Source organism: Meleagris gallopavo, chromosome 8 (assembly GCF_000146605.3).
Source record: "Meleagris gallopavo isolate NT-WF06-2002-E0010 breed Aviagen turkey brand Nicholas breeding stock chromosome 8, Turkey_5.1, whole genome shotgun sequence".
In the NCBI taxonomy this organism is placed as follows: Eukaryota; Metazoa; Chordata; class Aves; order Galliformes; family Phasianidae; genus Meleagris; species Meleagris gallopavo.
This window is the reverse complement of record NC_015018.2, coordinates 21,608,877-21,633,048: the sequence shown is the minus strand read 5'-3', so window position 1 is coordinate 21,633,048 and position 24,172 is coordinate 21,608,877. Positions and strand designations below refer to the sequence as shown.

At 60.4% G+C, this 24,172-nt stretch overlaps 4 protein-coding genes across 14 annotated transcripts; 1 reads left to right on the top strand and 3 right to left on the bottom strand.

Moving 5' to 3' along the window:
- Window positions 1-23: 23 nt before the first annotated feature.
- R3HCC1L (R3H domain and coiled-coil containing 1 like) lies at window positions 24-7,342 on the top strand. 3 transcript variants are annotated; one of them, XM_010714599.3, is made up of 7 exons: window positions 24-1,631; window positions 2,470-3,656; window positions 6,148-6,323; window positions 6,404-6,474; window positions 6,572-6,667; window positions 6,773-6,913; window positions 7,002-7,342. In XM_010714599.3, the coding sequence occupies exons 1-7, from the start codon at window positions 1,523-1,525 to the stop codon at window positions 7,055-7,057; spliced, it is 1,836 nt and encodes a 611-aa protein (XP_010712901.1). In that variant the 5' UTR covers window positions 24-1,522; the 3' UTR covers window positions 7,058-7,342. The 3 variants fall into 3 exon arrangements, with proteins under 3 accessions (XP_010712901.1, XP_019473273.1, XP_031410321.1); XM_031554461.1 differs by having other exon boundaries at window positions 1,604-1,621; XM_019617728.2 differs by having other exon boundaries at window positions 1,531-3,656.
- A 47-nt stretch (window positions 7,343-7,389) lies between these two features.
- LOXL4 (lysyl oxidase like 4) lies at window positions 7,390-13,790 on the bottom strand. Its single transcript, XM_010714598.2, has 15 exons — window positions 13,729-13,790; window positions 12,978-13,284; window positions 12,647-12,825; window positions 12,357-12,568; window positions 11,866-11,904; window positions 11,550-11,775; window positions 11,278-11,461; window positions 11,008-11,162; window positions 10,592-10,759; window positions 10,283-10,445; window positions 9,941-10,184; window positions 9,575-9,690; window positions 9,364-9,500; window positions 9,130-9,241; window positions 7,390-9,046 (listed from the first exon to the last, which is right to left on the bottom strand). The coding sequence occupies exons 2-15, from the start codon at window positions 13,261-13,263 to the stop codon at window positions 8,976-8,978; spliced, it is 2,292 nt and encodes a 763-aa protein (XP_010712900.1). The 5' UTR covers window positions 13,264-13,284; window positions 13,729-13,790; the 3' UTR covers window positions 7,390-8,975.
- A 1,378-nt stretch (window positions 13,791-15,168) lies between these two features.
- PYROXD2 (pyridine nucleotide-disulphide oxidoreductase domain 2) lies at window positions 15,169-19,456 on the bottom strand. 9 transcript variants are annotated; one of them, XM_010714597.3, is made up of 16 exons: window positions 18,616-19,456; window positions 18,322-18,341; window positions 18,039-18,132; window positions 17,893-17,966; window positions 17,660-17,806; window positions 17,413-17,557; window positions 17,241-17,302; window positions 17,059-17,156; window positions 16,791-16,932; window positions 16,565-16,699; window positions 16,411-16,483; window positions 16,175-16,331; window positions 15,939-16,093; window positions 15,744-15,850; window positions 15,538-15,658; window positions 15,169-15,443 (listed from the first exon to the last, which is right to left on the bottom strand). In XM_010714597.3, exons 1-16 carry the CDS (start codon window positions 18,743-18,745, stop codon window positions 15,361-15,363), a joined length of 1,743 nt encoding a protein of 580 aa, XP_010712899.1. In that variant the 5' UTR covers window positions 18,746-19,456; the 3' UTR covers window positions 15,169-15,360. The 9 variants fall into 9 exon arrangements, 8 of the variants coding, with proteins under 8 accessions (XP_010712899.1, XP_031410320.1, XP_010712898.1 ...); XM_031554460.1 differs by having other exon boundaries at window positions 17,893-18,132; XM_010714596.3 differs by having other exon boundaries at window positions 16,631-16,699; window positions 17,893-18,132.
- A 313-nt stretch (window positions 19,457-19,769) lies between these two features.
- On the bottom strand, window positions 19,770-24,139 carry HPS1 (HPS1 biogenesis of lysosomal organelles complex 3 subunit 1). Its single transcript, XM_019617727.2, has 17 exons — window positions 23,992-24,139; window positions 23,776-23,918; window positions 23,457-23,565; window positions 23,092-23,252; window positions 22,909-23,011; window positions 22,721-22,825; window positions 22,539-22,611; window positions 22,368-22,435; window positions 21,767-21,934; window positions 21,520-21,696; window positions 21,387-21,448; window positions 21,184-21,306; window positions 21,045-21,110; window positions 20,809-20,953; window positions 20,421-20,534; window positions 20,245-20,327; window positions 19,770-19,966 (listed from the first exon to the last, which is right to left on the bottom strand). Exons 1-17 carry the CDS (start codon window positions 23,992-23,994, stop codon window positions 19,804-19,806), a joined length of 1,866 nt encoding a protein of 621 aa, XP_019473272.1. The 5' UTR covers window positions 23,995-24,139; the 3' UTR covers window positions 19,770-19,803.
- Window positions 24,140-24,172: the final 33 nt, after the last annotated feature.

The following is a 24,172-nucleotide window of genomic DNA, read 5'->3' as shown; positions in this document are numbered from 1 at the left end:
CTTCGCTGAGCGGCCGGGAAGGGGCAGAGCGGTCCGAGCTGTGCGCCCTGCCCCGCCCCCGCTGTGCCATGTTCCCCGCCTGGGGCTCGGCGCCGGGTACCGCGCGCTGCGCGGCTCCGCACCTCCATTTCCCGCTTCTCGGCCCGGTTCCCCCCAGCCTCATTCGCTTCTTTTTCCCAGGCTGCGTCTCACTGCGTTCCCTGCCCGTGTTTCTCGGATCTTTTGAGTGATTTCCCTGCTCGGCTCGCTATCGTCCGCAAATTTAATTACAATTCACCACTCCAATGAAAGTTTGCGAGCTGCTGTAAAAAGATACCCCGATGTTCGCGTAAATTGTATCTTGCCCGCCTTATCCTAAAGCTCTGCCCGGTAATTCTTCTAAAATAACTCTGCTGGAAATCCCACGTCCCCCTGCACCCACTGTTTGGGCACCGGGCACTGAAGCAGCCTCAGGGTGCTCGACTGCAGCATTCCTATTTCTTTCTGCCCAGAAATCAGTGCCCGCTGCTTTGCCGCTGTTCTGATCCAGCACCACGAGCTGGGGTCAGCAGTGTGCCCAGGTGTCTTGCTCTGTGCCGGGGCTGTTTTTGCATCCCTGCAGCTGTTTTGATGAGGCCTCTGCCTCCTTTGCATTTTTCTGGTTAAAAACAGTAATGTTGCCCTTCATTTTTGATCCGTCATTAATTTTCTCTCCCTCCCTATTTATTAATAGCCCTCTTCCCTTTTGTGCTGAACCTGCCCTGCTGTATTTGTGAAGCCCTTTGCATTCCCCTCCGCCTGTAGCTCCATTTGCTGCCGTGCCATCCCTTTTCTCCCTGCAGCTGTCGAGGGACGCTATCGCCCCATAAATCACCTCCTGTCTGCGGTGCTCCAGGTATCTCCTTGGAGCATCAGAAGCGCGAGGCGCAATTGAAATCTCCCTTTTCTCCGCATGTCTGCCTGCACACCGATGTCACCGCTCTGCTGTCCCCATGCGTGCTGTCCCCACATGTTGCTCCCCAGAGCAGGGCAGGGAGGTGGCAGTGGGGACAGCTGCCCGCCGTCTCCTCTCTGGATGTCAGCACCGTGCAGCAGCATCCTAATCGGGGCTGTTTAGAATCTCCTCGTGGCTGCGTTTATTAGGGTAGCAGTATTTTTTTTTTTTTCACCCAGCCTGCAGCAAACTATAAAGAGTGACATTGCCAATGCGTGGTCCCATATGGGCAATCCCACTCCGCAGTGGCCAAGGTGTTGCCGTCCCCTGCTTGCAGTTAGGGCTGTAGGGTTACGTGCTCTATTGATGGCAGGATGGATTGAGTGGAATTAGAAACCTCGAAGGCTAAAAATACAGCGCCCTGCCAGGAAATGAGGCAGCCTGCTGGGAGGGCGCTGGGTGGCACTTCAACTTTTCCAGGAACTGGCACACTGCACCGTGCTGCGTGCTTGCACTGAGACCTCACAGCCTCGTGCCAGAGCCATGCTGCGGGCTGGGAGCAGCAGGGATGCCCTGCCTTGTGCAGGGTGAGTGAGACCCACAGCCTGCATGCTGTGCCCAGGGAAGAAGCTGTGTGCTGGCACGGCTACGCACGCAGAGGGTACTCCCAGCACCGTCTGGCTGATGCAGCACCATCTGCTTTGGAAGGTGAGGCAAGGTGAATGTCAAACTTTCGAGGAGCCCATAAATCCCGCGTGCCTTGGAGGTGACTCGGGATGCGCACAGAGCATCCCAGCTGGTGGCATCCCAGCGCTGGAGATCCCCACTCCTGTGGAGGAGCTCCATGACCCCTTGGTGACGGGTTGCACTCTGATACCTCCATCCATCTGTCTGTCCGGGTGAGGATGAGGTGGGTTGCACGGGCAGTCCCGGATCGGTGGGTCCAGCTCAGCGTCGGGCACTGCAGCCCACGAGGCTCCGCCGCCTGTCCCCGAGGCTGGGCTCGGTGTGGTTGGCAGGGAGGGGATTGCAGCCTAATGTACCGGAGGTGCCGCGGAAATGAGAGCCTTGGATGGATTCCTGGCCCTATTGATCCGCCGGCAGTTTATGCATCCTGACATTCATAATCTCAGTAGGCTCTGATGTTCCAGATTAATGGGCCCAGGGGCCGTCCATCCGTCACTTCACATTAATTACTGAAGAGGTGTTTTTCCAGTGATTTACCTGACAGCGGCCCGTGATGAATACCCCTAAACAGAGTGGGCAGTGATTAATCATGGGGCCCCGGCCCGGCCCCACTCTGCCTTCCCCTCAGCCACAGCACAGACCCCCACACCATCCGTCTCCATAAATGCTGCTTGATGCATATTTATAGGGGCGCAGGGCCTGGCAGGCAGCGGCGTGCCTGGTTGTGCCAAAGATGATGAAAAATAAATCTCCACCAGGATGGGGAAGCCTGGCACAGCCGCAGCCCATTGCCAGGACATCCCGATGCGCATCACACTGGCACCATTGCAGTATGGGCACAGTGGTGGTGACACTTCTCTCCCTTGCAGGTGGTGGTGGCACAATGGAGGCAGAGGGCAGCCGGGCGCGCCGCAGGAAGCCCGACATGGCCCTCTATGTGCCCAAAGCACGGCGGGAGAGAGCGGCACACGCGGCAGCCGCCAGCCACCGGGAACCTGAGAAGCAGTGCCCGGCGCCAGACATCCCCAAGGGTGGCTCTGAGGGGCAGAGGCGAAGCCCCGGAACCAGGACACACATGGGCAGAGCGGCTGGCAGGGAGAGCAAGACCGGGGCCAAAGAGCCACGGGCAGCCTCTGCCGGGGACAGACACGCAGCGGGAGCATCACCCGATGTGCAGGAGCTGAGCCTGGAGCCAGCTGCTGCACAGCCCTCAGGCAAAGCATCCTGGAATGCAGGGCCTGGGGAGCGCAGCCATGAGGTGAGGACGGTGCCGGACACTCCGGGTGCCCATTCTGCGGCTGTCCCTGAGCATGGTGGAGATCCTGATGATGTAATGGCAGCTGAGCTGAGCATGGTGCATCGGACAGAGTTGGGCAACGTGACGGAGCTTCTGGGGCACAGCTCCCTGGGTGCAGCTACGGAGTGCTCGGGGTGCACTGAACAGGGTGCCTTGCAGCAGGCAGGAGAGGGGAATGTGGGCAGCGTACCCAAGCTCAGCTGGGAGAGTGTGAAAAGCCATGAGGAGAGGAGGGAGTGTGATGAATCTGTCCTTGCAGGGCAGAATGAGGGCTGGGACATAGGCAGCACATCCCAGCTCCCGCCAGAGCATGAGGAGCAGCTGCCACCCAGCAAGGAGCAGGCCGGTGCTGGTGCTGGACACGATGGAGGGGAGAGTGTCCTTGTGCCCGATGAGAGCAGTGAGCTGGGGACTGGTGATGAGATGAGCTGTGCTGGGGGGACAGAAAGTGGCCCCGGGGAAGAGGATCCCCTGGGCAGCCCCCAGCCCCTGAAACCCCTTGAGCTGCTGTGCCGTGGCATGGAGCAGCTCTCATCTGGATCCTGGGCTGAGGAACCGACGCAAGCAGATGAGGACAAAGGCTGGCAGCAACAGCACCAGGAGGAGGAGGAGGAGGGTGAGGAGGGATGCCCCCATGGCAGCTCCCTAAAGCTGAGTCAGCCTGGTGCCGGGACCCCGAGCAGCCCAGGCGGCGCAGAGAGCTGGGATGCGCTGTTCAATGATGATGGGGATTGCCTGGACCCACGCCTGCTGGAGGAGGTACGTGTGTGGGGATGGCTCTGTCCTTGGGGTGTGTCCTGCTGGGATGTAGGGATGGGGTGTGTGGGGTGTAGCTGTCCCCATGACCAGTGGGATAAGCCCCATGGTTCATGGCCCATGCGTGAGCCGTCACCTCCAGTTGTGCATGGCATGAGCAGTGCCATGAGGATGCTTCTGGGACCCGCTTGGTGCCAGCAAGGCTGGGGGTGTTCTTCCCCTTACCAGTATGTAAAGTGCAATCAGTAAAACGTGCTCAAGAGCCGTAAACTGCAACAGCACCCTCGTGAAAGCAGGGCCAGTAATAAAGAAACAGGCCGAGACGGATGGGCTCCCATTGAAATAGCAACGTGAAGTTTCCTGAAAACTACAGCTTCTTAATCAGCTGTGGCTCATTACCGTCTCCTCCTGTAGGCGTGGGGTTGGATTTACTACAATGAGCCTCACAGCGCTGGGAGCCGTGCCGCTTCCCCGCCGCTCGCGAGGAAAGTGTATCTTTTTGCAGCCAGGCTGGAAATCCATTATTGCATTTTAAATCAGTGGCATAAAAACGAGTAATTTTCAGAGCGACATTAATGTAGCTGGAGTAACAAACAGCACTAATATTGTCAAAAACGGACGTCCAATGTTGACACAATGTGGGGTGTGAAGTGGCAGATGGTGTCTTGTGATAGTGTATGGGAGGATTTGGGGTCTCAGTGCCCCTCTTGAGTTAATCCCATGTCTTTTGAGCTGCTTGGGGCTGCGCACGCTGCCTTGGTGATCCTCTGTTCCTGCCTGCCATGTGGCCGAGAGGTGCTGCAGGTAGTTTTTTCAATGGGGAGCTCTGGAGCTTCCTTGTTGGATGCCCCATTCAGGTGCTCTAAAAAAGGTTGGGTTTCCAGGGAGCTTCCCCAGACAGATGAATAAGGACCTGAAAAAGGGATTTCTCAATGGGAAGTGGCCATTTTCACCCTTCCACTCCGGTTCCTGGTGGCTTCCCCACGCCTCTGAGCTGCTGGGAGGCAGACGCGTCTGCTCGGGGAGATGAAGCTGTTGTTAATTAACAAAAAGGACAAGGAAATTAGTAGTGTTCTTTGTCATAACCGAATCCTTATGCGCTGCGGAGAGCTGGCAGAGAGCAAGATTTATGACTTTCTGCAAGGAGAAGAGATTTCTGATAGCAGACGGCTCTTTAATCTAGCAAGAAAAAACATCTCCAGATCCACTGGCTGCAAGCTGAAGCCAGACGGATTCAGACTGGAAATCAGTGGAGGGTAATTAACCACGGGAATGATTTCCTTGCGGCCGTGGTGGGTGCTGCTTGCGAGGGACGGCACTGCCGTCGGTCCTCACACTGGTGGTGGTGATGCATGTGCTCCGATCCTCGCCACACTCGGTGATTTGTGAAGGTCATGGGCTCTACTCACCAGCCCTGTGCCCCCTGGGGCATTGCACAGGCTCCATCCTGCCTGGGATTTTGCGGGGTGCCGGACCCCAGTGAGTGTGTGCTGCTGCCTGGGATGGGAAATGGTCCTGGGTGGTGCTGGGCTGTCCTGCCAGCTCTGTAACTCAGCTCTCCCCTCTGTCCTCAGCTGCTCATGAATCCATCTTTTCCATAAAATTGTTGGAACAAGCACTTTTTATTGACTGAGCTGGCTGGGATTTATGGGCTCTAACCTTCCAGCCGTGGTGCGCTCAGCTACGATCACTTGGGGGATCGGGTTGGGGACCTGGCTGAGTTATGTGCCTGCAGCCCCACACCTTGCAGCACGGCATGTTTGGGAATCCCATTGGCACTGGTGCTGCTGGCAGCTGCGTGCCCCTTCCCCCCCAGTGTTGTGATGTTGGCAGGGGGAGACTGATGCCCATATTTTAAACTGAAGGGTGAAAAATTGGAGAGGTAGGAAAGAGTTACAGCCGTCATGTTTTAGGGCTGCAGGAAATGCCTGACTGTGAGATGCTCAATGAGCACAGCCTGTTTGGTTTGTTGAGGGGCAGATTGGGAAGTGGCGCGATTACTGCAAGCAGTGCTGTCACAGGGACCAAGGGCTCTTCCATCCACCAGAGAGCCAGAGCAAGGACCCAGCTGGAAACTGAAGCCAGACAAATTCAAATGAGAAATAAGGCATCAATTTTTGGCAGCGCAGGTGCTGAACTGGTGGACTGGCTTGTTGGGGAGTGATGATTTTCCATTGCGGTGACATGGGGTTTGCTGGGCTCCTGTAGTGCAGGCAGACGTGTGGCTTCTCCCTGGTTTTTCAGTTCTCAGGTGGATTTTGGATACCCTGCACCTGGCCTGCACGTGTCCGTGTCTCATTGGGATGCTTGTAATAGGAAAAGAGCAATGGGAAAATGTGTGAGCCCTGCTTGATATCTCCCAGTACTCACTGCCATTAATCTAGTGGAGCAACAGTGTGCAGCACTGGGGCAGGACATCCCCAAGGGAGCACCTGGGATTTATGGGCTCCCAGCACCAGGTAGAGGTCGCTCAGCGCCTTCTCTGTCCCCGCAGCTCTCTGGGGGCCTGGAGCGCCGGCAGAGCCTGCAGGAGCCCCGCTTCAACTACTACAGTGCTGAGCCAGCCGTGCCGGATCTCAGTGACGCTGAGCTGCCCCACGTCATCGAGATCTATGACTTCCCCCCAGATTTCCGCACCGAGGACCTCCTGCGCATCTTCTGCAGCTACCAGTGAGTGCGCGGCAATGTGCGATGCCATGGTGCTGTGCGCAGTGCCATGGTGCTGTGCTCACCCTCCATCTCTCCGCCAGGAAGAAGGGCTTTGACATCAAGTGGGTGGACGATACGCACGCTCTGGGCATCTTCTCCAGTCCCATCACAGGTACTGCGAGCATCCCATGGGGTGTGCAGTGGGTGGGTAAAGGGCACCGTGTGTGTGCATTCCTTGGCTGCATGGCACTGTGCTGCTCTTCCTGCAGCGCTCGATGCCCTCAGCACCAAGCACCTGATGGTGAAGACTCGCCCGCTGTCCCAGGGCACACGGGCGGCCAAAGCCAAGGCGAGGGCGTATGCTGGTGAGTGGGGGCACAACGGGAAGTCTCCGCACCTGGGACCCCAACTAGTGCCATGCCAGCTTCCTACTGGGGTCCCCATGCTGACACCCCCTCTCCAACCCCCAGACTTTCTGCAGCCAGCCAAGGAGCGCCCTGAAACGTCAGCTGCACTGGCACGGCGCCTGGTCATTGGTGCCCTGGGGGTGCGAAGCAGCCAGACTCCTGCCCAGCGGGACGCTGAGCGCAGGAAGCTGCAGGAGGCACGGGGTGAGCTCTCTGTTTGTGCCATGCCATTCATCTCAGACCATACGGCTGGGGGAAATGGGGGCTTGGGATTTACCCTTTTTCCCCACAGAGAGGAAGCGCCTGGAGAACAAGCAGCGGGAGGATGCCTGGGAAGGCCGGGAGTGAACGTCCTACAGTGGGATGGTGCTGGCGATTAGGGGCACCTGCACATGGAGATGGAGCTGGTGCTGCTGCTGCCTGTGGGCTCTGTGCCAGGTGGAGCAGGCACACAGGAGAGGGGCCAGGGCACAGCGTGCAGGGTGCTTGAGGGCCAGCTAGGGTCATGCCATGGTGTCCCAGGGCTGTTCCCAGGACTGTGGTGACACATGCTATGTCATCGCCATGGCCACCCTGAGCGTTGTGAGTGAAAACGTCCTTTATTTTGCTAATAAATACCATTTATTTTGCTTTGCCTTGCCTCCGAAGGGGGGAATGCAGCACTGTGGGATGCAGGGCTTGTCCTGCTAGCTGAGAGCATCGCCTCCAGCTGCAGTGCATGTCCATGTAGGTGGGGGTGTCTGGGGGGTGTGCATGTTGTGCTCAACTTCAAGGCAGGGGTTTCCCCTCCAGGGTGGGCTGGGCAGGATGGCCTGGGGAAGGGCTGGAATGCGCTGGCAGAGGGACCCTGTTTACATCCGCCACCCTGAACAGCACAATCCTTGTCCGATTGTGGGAAGGGCCAGCCCTGAGCGGGCTCTAGGCTGTGATGTGGGCTGCGCTCCCCACCCGGGGGCTTCCTGCCCTGCCTCTGGGAGCGGTGTGGGCAGCTGGGAACTGCCTTTCCCCCAAGGCTGTGGCGCTCTCTGTATCACCTCACCACCCCAACCCCCCCCCTAACATCACCTGCAGGGCACAGAGCCTATCCTGCCACCCCAGAACTCTTAGGGCCATTGTTTGTGGGGCTCTCATGCCCTCAGCAGCAAGTGTGGAGCAGTGCCATGTATCACCTCTGCCTTGCCCTGGCCACCCCATGTCCCCGGGCTGTCCCCAAAGCAGTGGTAGAGGAACTGGTCACGACCTTGCGCTGCGGCTGCAGTCCCTGCTGCCAGCTGGGCTCTGTCTCAGCCAGGTGGCCCAGACAGCGGAAAGTTTCAGGGTGAGAGGATGCTCTCACATGGAAAGCATCTTTCCGCTGTCCGGCAGTGAGCAGAGCGGTTTGGCGCAATGAGCCTCCATCAGCACGTGCCTTGCCACGGGCTGTGCTTGGGGCTACTGTCCCGTGGCCCCTCCACGTGCCAGAGCCAGCACGTGGGGACCAGTCTTGGTTGCACGGGTCAAAGCAGGGGATGGAAGCCCTATCTATGTCCTGCATTGGTGCGTGGGGGTGGGGATGGTATGCTGGCAGGAGGAGGTGGCAGCACCTGGTGGGATTCTCATTTATTTCCTTTAAAAGGGGAAAGAAACAGAGCAGGGGCATGTTCTTTGTGTCCCCACCCTGTCCCCATGAGCAAAGGTTTCCGGGGGCAAAGTTGCTCCATCCGTCCTCTAGGGATGCAGGGAGCTGCCAGGAACAGCCTGGGAAAGCCCAGCGTGGGCTGCACAGTGGCGGCTGGGGGCTGGCTGCCGTCCCGCTTTGCCGCAGAGCTGGCTGCCCTGCTGTGTGCATAGGGTCAGCTGGGTCAGAGACAAGGTGCCCCAGCCTGTGGGTACTGCTGGCCAGGAGCCGGGGCTGCCTGGCACCAGCCCCACAGGGTAGCATGGGAACTGGGCTGGGGGGTTAGTGGGGTACTCCATATCACCATGCAGCACCCTTGTCCCATTGCACAGCACCTTTATTGAGGATATAACTAGTGCATGGGTGGCAGTGCCTGGGGCCAGGCAGGCTGAGGTAGTTATCCGGGAGGGGCATCCAAGCACTGGAGCTGGGGTCCCCCCGACAGCATGGGGCTTGGCCCCTGCACCAGCCATGATGCTCATCTCCATCCTCCATGGCAGCAGAAATAAATAGGGCAGGCGTCGAGTCCCTGAGCTCAGGCAGGTGCTGCTGCAGCCAGGGCAGGGGCTGGGGTGCCCCTGGGTATGGGGTGGGGGGAGAGACGGGGTCTTACACCAGGTTGTTGGCCAGACGCTCGCGCCGCTCCATCTCATTCACCACATCAGCACCATAGGCATCACCTGGGGAGAGCGGAGGTGTTGGTGGGGTCAGGACACGTGGCACCCTCCGTGCGGTCACCCCCCAGTGCCCCCACCCTCCTTACTTGTGTGACAGCCATGCATCCAGACACGCTGCCCGTCATACTTGCACTGGCACCGCAGCACGTTGTTGGAGAAGTCTGACTCAGCCACCTCATGCTTGGGGTTCACCACCACCTGGGGAGGGCAAAGAGCAACAGGGCTGGGGGCACCTTGCCTGCTGCACCGCACCTCCGTGCCAGCATTGCCAAAGGTGCCCAGCCCTCCTCTCCCAATGTGGGGTCCCTCTGTGCCCATACCTGGAAAGTGTAGCTGCCTGGTGGCACATCGGTGATGTCGATCCACTGGCAGTCAATGTCGTGCCGGTAGGTGTCCCAGCAGCCCACACTCACCCCCTGCTCCCCGAAGTTGGCACAGGCAAAGCGACGCTGCAGCCCTGGGGATGGAGGGGGGACATAAGGGACGGCAGGGCAGGGGGTGCTGCTCTACCCCACTGCTGGTGCCACCTACCCTCGGGACAGTTGGTGTCCTCCAAGCAGAAGCTGGCCTTGTGCCCCTCGGCCACCTTGGAGCCATTGAGCGTCAGCAGGTCATAGTGGGTGAAGACCTCAATGCTGTGGAAGTGCCTGTGGGGACAGGGGGTGAGTGGGGCCAGGGCAGGACGAGCAGCACCTAGAGGAGAGCAGCTCTGCGCAAATTACAGCCTTGTATCCAAATAAAGCCCTAATGACAGTGCCGGCCCGGATGCTGCTAATTACACTGGGCGGGACGGTTTCTGCCAAGGATGGGGGCTGTGTAGGAGGAACACAGTCAAGGGGGACAGAGCTGCTTGGATCCTCTGGTGCCCAGCCTGGTTCCAGGACATGGAAGTCTCACCGGTGGCACTGATGCCAGGTCCAGGCATGCCGTCCCATCCGGGGTCGGAAATCAGCCCTGCCCAGGTTGTGTATCTGGGAGGAGAAGCGGAGCAGGCGGCGGTGGCCGTAGGGCCACTGCATGGTGTCAGCAGAGCGGGACAGGCAGCGCTCCTCGTGGGCACAGTACAGCAGCCCCAACGGGCGATCTTCTAGGTAAGCTGTCTCCTGCACCAGCTGGGCGTTCATCACCAGATCTGGGGCATCTGGCACAAAGGAAACAGCCGATGGCCTCTACACTGCCACCCCCTGCTCTGTGCAGATTTGGGTCCCACCAGGAGTATGGGCACCTCTGGGTACTCACGGGTGGTGCAAGTGACCCCTGCTGAAAAGCGTCCCCCACCACTGGGGCAGTGCACGGGGCCATGGCGCTGGCACTGCTGCAGGGCCAGCTCTGTGCCCGTGCAGCGCACACCACTCATCAGCACCTGCGAGGCTTCGGGGCTGCCTGCCCAGTACCAGGTCTCCTGGCAGAGGGAAACACAATGCTCAGATCAGCCCTCATCTGCTCCGCCAGCTCCCAGCACCACTACCAGCACTACCAGGGCTTGAACCCATGTGCCACAGGGCTGTCTTATATGCCAACGCATCCTGGCACACTCATGATGCTCACCTGTAGGGCATGGCTGGCAAAGCCCAGTCCCAGCTGCCTGCAGACCACCATGGCTTCGTTGAGTCCCCACTGAGCTCCACACACTGCACCCCACTGCAGCCTGCCCTGCACTGGCACCAGCACCTCCACAACACCCTCCTCAGGGCTGCGGCCCCCGGCCAGGCGCACCTGTGTGCAGAGAGGGGCTAGGACAGGGCTGCTGTGGGGCAGGAAGCCCTGTGCATCCTTCATCCCACACGACCACTTTCAGCGTGTCCTGCAGACCCCACATCAGTGTGGCTTGAGTTGCTCTACTTGTCCCCATCCCCTTGGGCTGCCCCAAGCATCCATAGTAGGAAGGGGGCTAAGGGCTCCACATGGAGAGGCTGTGCAATGGGGCTCTGTATGGAGGTCTGTACAGTGGGGCGGGGGCTCACCTGGCTCTGGAAGTCCATGTGGGGCACATGGCAACGGACGGCCGCGTCGTCGTTGTGCTGGCACCCACTCTGCTCACCGTCCTGGAAGCGGCACTCAGCCAGGGAGCGCTCATGGCCAATGCAGCGCACCTCACTCATGTGGATGGGCCCCAGGCCTGGAGCAGAGGGAGAACTCCTGCCTCTGTGCCCACTCTGGATCCCCCTGCGCACCCCCAGACTGGGGGACAGGAGTGGCTGGGGGAGGGGATCCTAGCCCTTCATCCACCTCACCTTGACCCATCTGTGCTCCCAGCAGCGCCTGCCTGGCCGTGCCATAGCCCAGCTGCCGACACACCACGCTGGCTGCTGCCAGGTCCCAGTGCCGGCCACACACGGTGCCCCACTGCCCGTGGCGCAGCACCTCTACCCGGCCCTCACCAGCGTGGGCACCCGCTCGCAGGCGCACAGGAAGACCCTGGAACGAGGAGCAGGAACTAAGTGGGTGCTGCCCTGCCCTGGGTGCCTGCCTCGGGGTTGGGGCACACGGTTGTGCCAGGGCTCACCTTTCCCAGGGAGGCTTTGCGAGGAGGTTTCTTGCCCCTGTTCTTGTCCTGCTGGAAGGCAGGGCCGGGCACGCAGCTGACGATGGCATGCATGCCGTGGGGACAGGCATGCTGGCTGGGGGCTGGGGGAGACAGCTGTGTGGGGCAGCGTGACAGGTGAGACTCTGTGCCCCGGCACTGCACACGGTGCACCCAGAAACTGCTCTTCTGGCTCAGGTTCCTCAGGCTGCCAGAGAAGAGCAGCGGGAAGAAGTGTAAGTTTTTTTCTGGGAGAGGGCTCCTGTGCTGGTGCTCCCTGCCCAGGGTTGAGCCCTACCTGGAGCTGGGATCCTTCAGCTTCATGTTCCAGAGCTTCCTGCAAGGAGCAGAGCCAGAAGGTTTGGGGGCTCAGCACCACTGCGCCCCTATCCCTGCCTTCCCTGGCACTCCACTGCATGCTGGGTTTCTCTCCTCAGTGACAATCCTGTGCCAAATCCTGCTGTACTGCATACCCAGGCAGGATTACAAGACGCCTAGCACTGGCAGGGGCTCATTATAGGCTGTATTTATAGCCCAACATAAGGCTTGGCTCTCCTATGTCTGCACCCATGCTGCACTAGGGCAAAGCAGGGGAGCATCCCACAGCCCCTGACTGCTGCTGAGCCCAAGCTGAAGCCCTGAGAAAGGGGACACAGGCATGGACAGGTGCCCCATGCCCCTAGCTACAATTGCACCCCTTCACCGGTAGCCTCTCTCCACCATATGCCAAGTCCCCATAGCACATCCATCCGTCCATCCCTACCCCATCGCACATCCATCCAGTCCTACCGGTAGAAGCTGGTGTCGACACGCTTCTCGTGGGGGAAGCCCAGCGTCCCACACACTACACGGCTGTTATTCTGGGTCCAGCCGGCATCGCACACCTGTCTCCAGCGCCCGTTGTGCTTCACCTCCACCGCTCCCTCCATCACTGGCATGCTCAGCTTAGCCCGTGCCAGGATGGGTTTGATCCGCACCTCCTCCAGGCTCAGCCCTGGCCCCTGTGAGGCAACCACAATGGGTAATGAGACCCACCCTAGACCCCCAATCATCTCTATGGATGCACAGCCCCTACTCACCTCTCCCAGGGCAGCAGGGGCTGATGTCAAAGGAGGGTCACCATGCAGGCGCTGCCCTGAGCATACCACACCAGCATCCTCACCGTGGTGGCAGTCACTCGTGCCCCAACCGTTGTGGACACAATCAGCCAGGGAGACCTCATTGCCCCCACACTGCACATTGTCCAACCAGATGGGACCTGGGGGTATGGAGAAGTAGGGGTCACTATGAAGGCATTACCCTTCAGACCCAGGGTGTGCCCCCATGCTGTCCCCTCCCGCAGCATCCCATGAGGTTTCCACCAACAGCCACTGTCCATCCAGCCCCCCACCCATCCCAGCTGCCCCCTACCTTCCCCCTGTCCGTAAGTAGCACTGTGGGTCCAGGTGATGGCTGCGGTGTAGCCCAGCTGCCGGCAGGCGACGGTAGCCACGTGGAAGTCGAAGCCATCGTCACACACAGTGCCCCAGCGGCCTTGATACAGCACTTCCAGGCGGCCCTCCCCAGCCGGTCCCCGAGGCCCTGCCAGTCGCAGCTGCACCTCGAGTGGCTCCTGTGTGCTGGGAGCCACCTGGCACAGCACCAGCACCAGCACCAGTGGGAGCAGGATGGGTTTCAGACCGGTCAGCATCGCCATTGCAGCTCTGAGGTGGGACGCCTGGGGACAGCCCAACACTGAGCCCCTGGGGAACACAGTGTGGAGGTACAGCCCTCCCATGCCTCATAGCATGGTAATGATGGAGCAGCATCATGCCTTCTTATACAGCAGTAACATCTCTGTCCCTGCCCTATACGCAGCTTGCAGTGACCCCTCCCTGAGGCTCAGCCCCACATCCACAGGCTGTGCACAGATCCTACCCCACACTCAATGGGTGGTCAGCAGCCCTAAGCGCTGCCCTTACTGCTTCATGCCTATGCTCTTGGCTGCAGGTGGGGATCCCACAGAACACCCTTGTTCCCCACTTGAAACCCATCGCTTCTCCCTTCTGTATGCAACCCTCATCTCCAACCTTCTCCCCCTGCATCCCTACCGGCAGCACTGGGAGCTGCTTCCCTTTCCCCCTCCCTCCACCCCCGAAATACCTCAGCCCCCGGCACTCACTCTGGCAGTCGGTGAGGGGACACGGTGTTGGCTCCAGCCGCCCTCCAGCAGCTCTCCTGCAGCCGAGCACCGCCTGCTGCTGCTTTTATGGTGCGGCTGCCTCGGGTGGGGGCCCACGCAGCCCAGCCCAGCCCCGGCCCCCCTCTGCCCCCCCCGCGCACACGAGGCTCAGAGCCCAGCCCTGCACCCTGCCCAGCCAGAGCCTTGCTTTGAGGCAAAGCAGCTTTTGGGGGGTCAGAGCATGGGATGCTGAGCCTCCCCCCCTGCCCAGGGAATAAAGCCAGGACCCTAGGACGGGACTGTCCCCCTACCCAGCATTCACGGCACCATGGGGCCGGCCCCCAGACAGGCAGAACACGGGGCTGCTGCATACATCACCCCAAAAGGACCCCCTCCCACCTGGGGTGCTGCAATGGTGCCAGAACTTGGGGTGCACAGAGAGCAGGGGAGGGGGTTGTGCGGGTCCCCAGGCGCTGCTTCCCCCATTGGACGTGCAGACAGGGGATGCCCCCCCTCCCCCCCAAACGTGCCCTGGGAGCGACCGTGGGATGGGGCCAACAGCAGTCCCCGGAGCAACACGGCGTGGGACGGGGATAAACAGGAAGCGCCCGTGCCCTGGTGGTGGCCACCGGCTGGCCAGGAATGTGCCAGTGGCCACCGGGCTGTTTGTTTGGAGTGAAAGCAGCCGGTTCCTGCCGGGAGGAGCCAGGAACAACACGGCCGGGAATAGCCCGTGAGCTCATCGCCACGTCCCGACAGAGCCAGCGGCACCCCGGCACCCCACATCCCCACACACGGCACCATCCCATCAGCTCTCCCACGGCTGCGGCCATGCCCTGACGCTCGGTGTGAGCGCGACACAGCGGGGTGTCCCCCCTTTTGTCACCCCCGGGTTACAGCGGGCACCAACACCTGCAGCTCCGTGCAGCCGGTGACTGCAGCAGCTAAAAATAGGGCTCTGCAGCAGGGCAGCCCCGTGCGCGGGAAGCTGTGGGCGTGCGGGGCTATTCTCAGAGGAGTGCGGGACTATTCCTGGCCGGTCAATATTGATTCAGGCGGTTCAGGTGCAGCAGCGCAGCCCGGAAACGCCATATTTAGGGCCCGGCAGGAGGAGAGGCCTGGAGCTGAATCGGGAACATTGTCCCCAGGAGGAAGAGGGCAGGGAGAGGATGTGAGCTCTGTCATTGCTGCGCGTGGCTCTCAGCAGCAGCACGGGGCAGGATGCTGGGAGCACGGCACACCCCAGCAAGGGGCTGGCTGTCCCCATTCACCACTCCGTGACACGTCTGTGCCCTACACAAGCAGAAGCAGTGTGGGTGGCCCTGTGCAGCCCATGCTGGGGGGCATAGGATGTGCTCTGCACTCAGGCCCCAGGATATCACAGCCCAAAGTGCACAGGGAGCTGCACAAAGAGCTGAAAAAACACAGAGAGAGTTTTAATGCAAAGTGGCTGGGTTTATTTCTGTGGCTGTCACAGCACTGGGACATTTGACACCTCTTGGGACACTGCACTAGCCTGTACTGTCCTGTTCACAGGGGATGCTACCTTGCATGCTTGGCTTGCAGCATGGATGGGAAGCAGGGGCCACTGGAAACAACTGCAGCCAAAGGCCTGTGCAGGTGAAGTCAGTTTCACCGCTGCCACCGCAGGCGCCTGAAGTCCCTGAGGACCACCTGGGCTGCATTGCGTCCCGCTGCGCCCATCACACCTCCTCCTGAAAGGCAGTAGGAATGGGGCTGTACCAGGGGTCTGTGCCTGTCTATGTAGCCCTATCTTCCTCCTGCAGCCCCATTCTCAGCCTTGCTTACCGGGGTGAGCTCCACTCCCACACAAGTATAAGCCCGGGACCGGGGACTGGTAGGTTGAGTAGGATGGTGCTGGCCGGGTGAAGTAGAGCTGGTCCAGAGACATCCCTCCGTGAAAGATGTTCTGCAAAGAGAGCCCACATGTGTGCACTGTCTCTTCCCCAGCTGGGACAGGAATGATGCTCAGAGCCCAGCCTACTGGCACCCACCCCTCCAGGCAGCCCAAAGATCCTCTCCAGGTCAGGTGGCGTCAGGATGTCCCTGCCGATGACGGATGCCTTGAAGCCTGGGGCATAGGCTTCAATGCAGTCGAACACTATGGAGGAATGGAGGTATTTGTGGCTTTTCCATAGGCAGGGACTAGTGCTCCAGGCATTATCCTGCTCCATGCATGCTTTACATACCTGTGTCTGCATAAGCATTCCGAGCCTTCTCGTCCCAGGGCTGCCCACCTGCCAGCTCATATGGGGTATACTGGGTGAAGAGGGATACAACGTGGCAGCCTGGAGGGGCCAGCCCTGGGTCCAGCACTGAGGGGATGCACAGCTCAATCATGGGCCTGGGGGAGTGAGACACAGCCACAGAACATCCCCCAGCACCACCAGGGCGGTGGGCAGGGGGCAAGGTGGGCACTTCCTACCTGCTAGAGGGGTGCCCTTGGGCAGCCTCGGTGTAAGCCTGGTGCAGGAGGTGTGTGCCCTCGCAGTTGAGGTGGATGGAGCAGCAGTGGTGGGGCAGAGGTTGGTTGTCATGGGTGTTGGGGGCAGCCAGGAAGCTAGGGAGCCGGTCTACCGCCACTTGGATGGAGACCATGGAGTGCATAAGTGCTTCATGCATGCCTGAGAAAGGATGGTCAGTGTGGCTCCTTGTCCTTACCATTGATCTTGGTGACAGGGGAACGTGTGTCGAGCTGCTGGATCCGCCGCACAAAGTCCTCTGGAAGCTGCTCCTGGGATGGAGAGGGCACTGCAGTGATGGGGTGACCCAGCTGGGGTGTGACCCTGTGCCATGTGCTATGGTGGCCCCATACCTGGGGGGTGAGCTCCAGGAAGGTGAGCTGGGGGGAGGCGTTGGACAATACCACTTTACTCCTCACCTCCGTTCCGTCCTGCATCACGACGCCCTGTGCCTGCCCATCAGTTCCCAGCAGCACGCGGCACACGGCCTGGGCAGAGGTGAGGGCACCTCACTCAGTTCATCCCCACAGTCAGCAGCCAGACATCCCACAGCACTCACCAAGCCCAGAAACCCCATACCTGCTCCGTAAAGATGTGGGCACCGTGGGTGGCTGCTGCGCAGGCAATGGCTTGGGACAGGGCCCCCATGCCCCCAGCCACATAGCCCCAGGCACCACGTTGCCCCTCCAACTCACCCATGACGTGGTGCAGTAGCACGTACCTGTGGGTCAGCCAAGGGGATAAGATTGTCCCCTGCGTGTGTCCCCCATGGCAAGGATGCCCTTATGAGAGCTCCAGTGGCCAGCACACAGAGTCACAAGACCCAAGGAAGGGATGGGACCCTCACCCACTGCCAGGGGTGTGGGGGCTGCTCATGGCCCCAATCACTGCATCTGTTGCCAGAGTGGCCTTCAAGGGCTCTGACTCAAACCAGTGATCCAGGATCTGCTCCAGAAGACAAGGAGAGGCTCAGGGGTGGGCTGGATCCCCGTGAGCATGCGGGGAGGTGCCACTGCTGCTAGCACGCACCTTGGAGATCGGGGCTGTCAGTACCTCATAAAAGTGGGGCAGCCGCCGCCCCAGTGCCAGCCCTGTCAGAAAGGCAGCTCCGGGACCTGCATGGCTGCACCAGGAGGTGGCCACCAGTGCCTGGGGCTGGACCAGCCACCATCATCATGGGGATCCCCATGTCTCCACATACCTGCCTGCAGCAGGGGCCACAGGGCACGGAGACTCTGCAGCAGAGAGCCCTGCCCTAGGGCAGTTGTATCTGCCGGGGGGGCATCCAGCAGCGGGTTGATAGCAGACACCAAGCACCCCATAAACACCTCATACTTAGGGTAAGCCTGAATGGGGACAGAGAGTGGCCAGAAGGGGATATCCCACCATGCGCATCCCTACTGCTCTGCTGGACAGGGGGGCTCCTGGGCCAGGCATTGTCCCCGTACCTGAGCATCTTTCTGGGAAAACTGGGCGATCTGCTGCTGGGTCTGGGCCATGTTGTGCCCCATCAGCAGGGAGCGGGGTGGGCTCCTGTCCTCCAGCAGCGGGGTGAAGGAGTAGGGGTCCCGCGGCAGCACCTTCAGGCCATGCCGCTGCAAGGCATGGGGTCAGGATGGAAACTGCAGGGATAGCAATGCAGCAGGCTTGCCCTGCCAGCATGCTGGGAAGGCAGCAGTACCTGCAGCTCCAGTTCTGCATAGATCTGCGGGCGCAGCAGGCTGAGGAGGTAGGAAGCCCGGGAGAACTTAAAGCCTGGAGAACATGGGGTGGTGAGGCGTGCACAGGGAAGGTAGTGGGCAGGAGGATGTAGGGCACGTGGGGTACCTGGCACAATCTCTTCTGTGACAGCTGCGCCACCCAGCACGTGGCGTTTCTCCAGCACAGCCGTGCGCAGCCCTGCCTGCTGCAGGTAGGCAGCCTGCGGGAAGCGTGTCACACTGTGGGTGGCATGTGTCCCTTTCCTGCACATGGTGACCCCACCCCCTCACCAGGGAAGTCCCTGCTTCCCAAACCTCTGTAGGACCCCCCAGTCCCAGTGGTTGCTGTAGACCCTCCTCCCAATGCCACCCCCTGGGATGAAGGTGAGCGCTCTGCTGTCGGTACTCACTGCCACCAGCCCGTTGTGCCCTGCAAGGAGAGAGTGGGGTGATCCAGGGCAGCCCCATGGTACCCTGCCACACATGGATGCAGAGCACCCAAATAGTGAGACTCTGGGCATGAAAACGCAGGCATCAGCAAGCATCTTCTCCATCCCTACGTTCCCGGCCCTCAGCACATCTCAGCTCTGCTCAGACCCCCGTGCCAGTAGCACATCAGGGAGCTGCAACACATGCCCATCCATGCCAGACCCACACACAGCTGGGGGCTGCCCCACCTACACCAGCTCCTGGCCCCACGTTACCTGCCCCGATCACCACGGCATCATATTCTCGTTGCAGCTTTTCTGTGGTCCTGCTATGAGCCAGGCGTTGTCCCCGCTGCCCATGGACAGCACAGCCTGCACCCAGGCCTGCACGGAGCCCGGCCAACATCTTTGTACTGTGCTGGTAGTCTCCTGGACTTTGCTTTCACAGCCGTGCCTCTCACGGGGTTTCCAAGCACGAGGTAGGGGACAGGGGCCCAGGACAGGGGACGCCTTGGCATGGGGCTGGACACTGCATCTCAGGGCTTGTGCGAAGACAGCGCCTGCAGCTGAAACTCAGCCAAGCATTGCCTGGGGGACGTGCAGTGGCTGGGGGGGGGGGTGGGCACAGTCCCACAGTCAGATTCTGCCTGAGCGTGGGGAGCATGCATGGATCCACAGCAACTGGCTGGGCGGGCGGCCAACCAAGTGCTGCAGTGAAGGGGAGTGCAGCCCCTCCATAGCAGCTGGGAAAGGGACAGCCTGGGGCTGGGCTTGGCTCTGGCCCCAGAGCTTTGCTCAGTGGGACAAATTCCTTCCCAGCAGCACAGGGCAAAGGCCCTGCCATGGTCCAGCGCTCCCCAAGCCACAGTGCCCAGCCCCAGCTGTGAGGGACAGCCACAACCCCTGGAGCAGAAAGAGCTCAGCACACTTGCACACGCACCAACAGCAGATGTGTCTGGAGGACACATGAACTGCCTCAGCTGCACCACGTGCTGGCACTCAGCTCAGCACCAACATGCGCAGAAGCTGCACATGGGCAGGGGGTGCACAGGATGCACCCCACCTCCCCAAGCCTGAGGACCTCAAATCTGCAGCCCTGTGTTTAGGGGTGCGGATAGGGGGCACGAGGTGTAGTTTGCAGTGCAGATTGGCTATGATGTTTTGTTCTCTGGCCAAAGCCAGGCGGAGAGGCCAAGCCAACACTATAAATCCAGCTTTGGAAATGAACTTTTCAACAAGCCCATGATTTGCCAAAAAGTTCTCAGCCCCACTCCCAGCCTGTCCCAGGAGGCTGCTGGGTGCTCGCCAAGAGGGAGAGGGGGAGAGGCGGGTAGTGCAAGCCCTGACCCGGTTGCATGACGGCGAGGCTGCACGTGGCTGCCTCCAGGCACAGCCCAGCTCACGCGCATCCCCCGAAGAAGCAGCACGAGGAACACCCACACCCGCTTTAATCCCAGTCCCAGCTCAGAGCAGGGGGATGCGGGAGGGTTCCCAGAGGCGCTGGGCCAAGTTGCAGGCCTGCTGGACCACCAGCTCGGACGGGATTATGCCCAGATGCACAGTGAGCAGCTCGTAGCACTTCACCACTTCTGTCTGCTGGTTCTTGCTGTAGTAACGCAGCAGCTTCCTAGGAAAGAAAGGCAGGGATACTCTGCAGGGTATGGCGCTGGCTGTGCCCCTTTGGAACCAAATTCCCCTAGGAGGCTTCTAGCAAGGACATCCACCCCTGCTGGCCCACAATCACAGCACCAGGCTGGGGACACTACAGTGCTGTCCAGATGGCACTGTAGCACTGGTGCCACTCTGCTGCCCTTGGTTTCCCCAAGCACACCAATGCACATGGAATGCTTGTTTCAGTACATTCTCTGTCACCTCTGCCCAATGACAGGGCTGAGGACTGCTCACCTGTAGTAGTCCCCTGCCAGCATCCCGATGGGCACAGAGTCATCAGAGAGAACCGGCACCTCCATCACCTCCAGCTTATAGCCCTGGGGATGGATGACAGCAGAGGACAGGGTTGTACCAGGGAGGAGAGGGACAAGGAGCCCTGTGGTGTGGGCAGAGGGGCTCAGCCCACTTACCAGCTCATTCTCAAACCAGAGGAAGTAGGAGCAGCAGTAGTCACCATCCTGCAGCATGAGGGTCGTGTAGCCCTTCTGCAGGTACCTCCGGGCCAGTGCAATCAGGGACCACACCTAGGGGAAGGAAGGCACTCCACGCCTGAACACAAACCTCCATCCACTGCCCCTCCTCCCATGGTCCGAGCATAACTCTCAGCACCACATGCTGGCACTCAGCTCAGCACCAACATGCCCAGCAGCTGCACATGGGCAGGGGGTGCACAGGATGCACCCCACCTCCCCAGGCTTGAGGACCTCAAACCTGCAGCCCTGTGTTTAGGGGTGCAGATAGGGGGACCATAGCACTATAGCAGCCTGGAGTCGGGCCCAGGCACTACAGAACCACTACCTTGCTCCTGACAAACTCGGCGAGGGGCCCCTTGCCCAGCTCTGAGCTGGACTTCTCTGTCACACTGAGTGACGGTGCCATCATCTGTCCAGCTGTGCGGTCAACATAGATGAAGTGCACCAGGCCAGGAAAGTCCTCCAGGTATGTGGGGCCAGTTAAGGGTATCCAACCACTTTGGTACCCCATGGAAACCTCCCTCTCTCCCCTCACCCCATCCTGGCCACAGGGATGGATATGACACCATGGTAATATTTCGCCTGCTCTTCACCAGCAGGAAGTCTCGCCAGTCCAGCAGCTTCTCCCTGCGAGCAGAAGTGCAGTGAGAAGGAATGAGGACCCCCAGCTGCAGGTAGTCTCTGCACCCCTCAGCCTCACCTCATCAGTTTCTGGGCTCGGTCCCGCAGGCCCTGGGACAGGCTGTGGCTGGTGGGAGTGAGGAAGAGCTGGCGATATACAGAGCAGAGCTGTCGCTTCACAGTGCCCAGCACATGCAGCAGCCTAAGTGGGAGAGGTCCAGCCTTGGGGTCCGCATTCAGGCAGAGCAAGGATCCCATATTCCCCAGCTGCCTCATACTCACTCCAGGTTGCTCCCAGCCTCGTTCCGGGAGAACATCTTGTTCTTGAATTCCACCCAGGCATTCTGCAACTAGAGATGGGGCTCAGTTCAACTACAAAGACAGCGGGATGAGGTCTGTGCATTCCCACACCCACCTGCATGTCCTGCCCACTCAGCTTCTTCACAAACTTATCCATGCGCTGCCGCAGCTCAGCCAGGAAGGGGTGGGCACGGGGGGGTCCCACCTCCTGTCCCTCTTCCAGCTTCTTCTCCAGTACCAGGAACCCATCCAGCAGTTGGTGCAAGGTGACGGCCACATGGCTCGTGGGGCCCTACCATGGAGTGGAGATGCGGGTCAGGCAGGAGCTAGCCCAGCCCTGCTCCCCTCACCTTACAGCTCACCTTGGTCAGGAGCACGAGGGAGATGCCAGGCCACAGAGGGACGCAGTGCATGGTGTGTGGCAGTAACAGGCAGCTGCCATCCCGCAAGTTGGCCTCCAGGAAGATCCTTCTGGGGTTCGAAGCTTCTGGGAGCAGAGGGCCCAATGTCTGGAGCAGGTCCTCTGCCATCTGGGAGGAGAGGAGAGATGCTCAGCCCCTGCATCATCCGAGGGGGCTGGAACCAACGTCCTGAAAACTGCAAGTACCCCTCAAGAGCAGAAGACAGAAGGGAGCCACCTTTTGCAGACATGAGCAAATGCTTGCAGAGTAGTGCAGGGAAGAAAGCAGCCCAGAAACCCTGAGGCAGCAGAGGGAGACACCAGACTGCTTTGAAAGAGCCTCAACCCTGTGCCACTGACATCGATGAGGATGCTGCAAGCAGTAAACCAGAGCTGACACACTGTCATGCACAACACAGGGATGCGCCACATGCCTCCACAGGCTGGGACACTCATAGCCATAGCACAGCAAGGGAGATGTAGCAAGGACCAGAGATAATAAAGAGCACCAGGACAGGCTGGGAAGGCATGGATACAGGTGGAATCATGTCGCACATGCTTACCTGGACATCTGCAGCATCTGCATCCCCATCACCCACCAGCTCAAGGCTCTCCGACCAGCTCTCACTGCCTGCAAGAATGCAGCAGCTCCACTCTCCCTGCCAGTCCCCCATGCAGCCCCAAGTCTCCTCTGAGGCAGGGGAGCCCAGGGCACTGATCAACCTGGCACTCACCTGTGCTCTGTCTGCCTGGTGAGGGTTCAGGTGTATAGTAGACTTCAGGTGCAGAGAGATCATCAGTGTCCTGCTAACAGGAAGGGCTGGCTCAGCTGTGTTATGACAGCAGGGCAGCACCGCCAGCATCCCATGCTGTAGGTCCCAGCTCTGCAGCCCCTGGGACTGCCACCCACTCTCACCTGATCATCTGACTGCTTCTCTGTAGCCTTGTGGGAGTTGGGGTTACTCACAGGGATGCTCTCACTTCTCTTCGGTCCCTGCAGCAACACCTTCCCTGCTGCAGGCTTCCAAAAGGAAAGACAAAAAATCAAAGCCTGACCCACAAGATATTGCCCTCCAGGGACACCCCAGCCCACTCCCCCCACACCTGTGGGCCAAGCTCCTCCTCGGCACTCTGGCTGGGATACAGGTCCTGCACCAGGAGGATGAGGGTGAGCAGGTCAGCAGGGCGGATGGAGCTGGCATTGCGGCTGTGGGATGGAGAGCAGGGGGTCAAGCAGGAGTGCCAGCAGTTGTCCTGGGAGGGTGCTGGAGCCAGGGCAAGGCACACCTGGAGTAGAAGGCCAGCAGCTTGGTGTGCACCAGGAGGAAGGCGTGTCCCACCTCATCCCCACCACGCTCAGGGCTGGCATTGATGTGCTGCACCACCTGCCTCTCCAGGAACTCGATGCACTGCTCACACAGCTGAGGGTGGATCAGCCGCTCCACTGCCTGCAGTGTGGGTTGGGATGAGGCTGCTGAGCCAGGCAGATGCAACCGCACAGCGCCAGGGCAGGGCTGGGGCCGCTCTTTGCATCACAACCTGGGGGCTGCCCAAAGATCCCCACTAGGAGCCCTTCTCCAGGATGCAGCATCACCCACTGCCAGCCTGGAGAAAGCCCTGGTTTGCGCTCAGCAGGTCCCAAGAAACATTACCTCCACAGCAAAGCTCTGGTCCTCCTCCCGCAGGCGGATGTATGTCTCCAGCAGCCCCCTCAACAGGCTCCAGCTGCGCTCCCGCCGCTCTGAATCCGCTGGCCGCAGCCTGAAATGACCACAGAGCGTGAGCCATGCATGACATGCCCCAGATGGATGGGCATTCCAAATCATCACCACGGCACCCCAGCAAAGGGAAAGGAGATGGGAGTCTCACTGCCAGGGGCACCGACTACAGGATATCTCCCACCCTCCCACCTCGGCAGCTCCCCCAGCACCCCTGTGCCCCAGCCCGTGCCGGTTGGCGCTCCCAGCTCACTCCTTGCGGATGAGGTGGGCATCGAGCGTGACGAGGCCGCAGTGAGCCTCCACCAGGCGCCGCAGCACGAAGAGCGTCCTGCGCAGGTCGTCCTCGCTCTCCGTCCCGTCGCCGTTCACCGCGATGTACAAGCAATCCCCGAACTGCAACCGGCAGCGGAGTCAGGGCACAAGGCTCGACCGCCCCCCCCCCCCGCCTCTCCCGGCCCGGCCCTACCATGTGCAGGACGTGGAGGTGCCGCCCGCGTTCAGCCCTGAAGCAGGTGTAGGTGTCCGACAGCTTCTCCAGCAGCGCGGTGCAGGAGATGATGAGGGGCGCGAACAACGTGTTAAGGCTGTCCTCCAGCGCCGGGCCCTGCGGCACGCGCCCGAGTCAGCGTCTCCGGACCCCGTGAGCC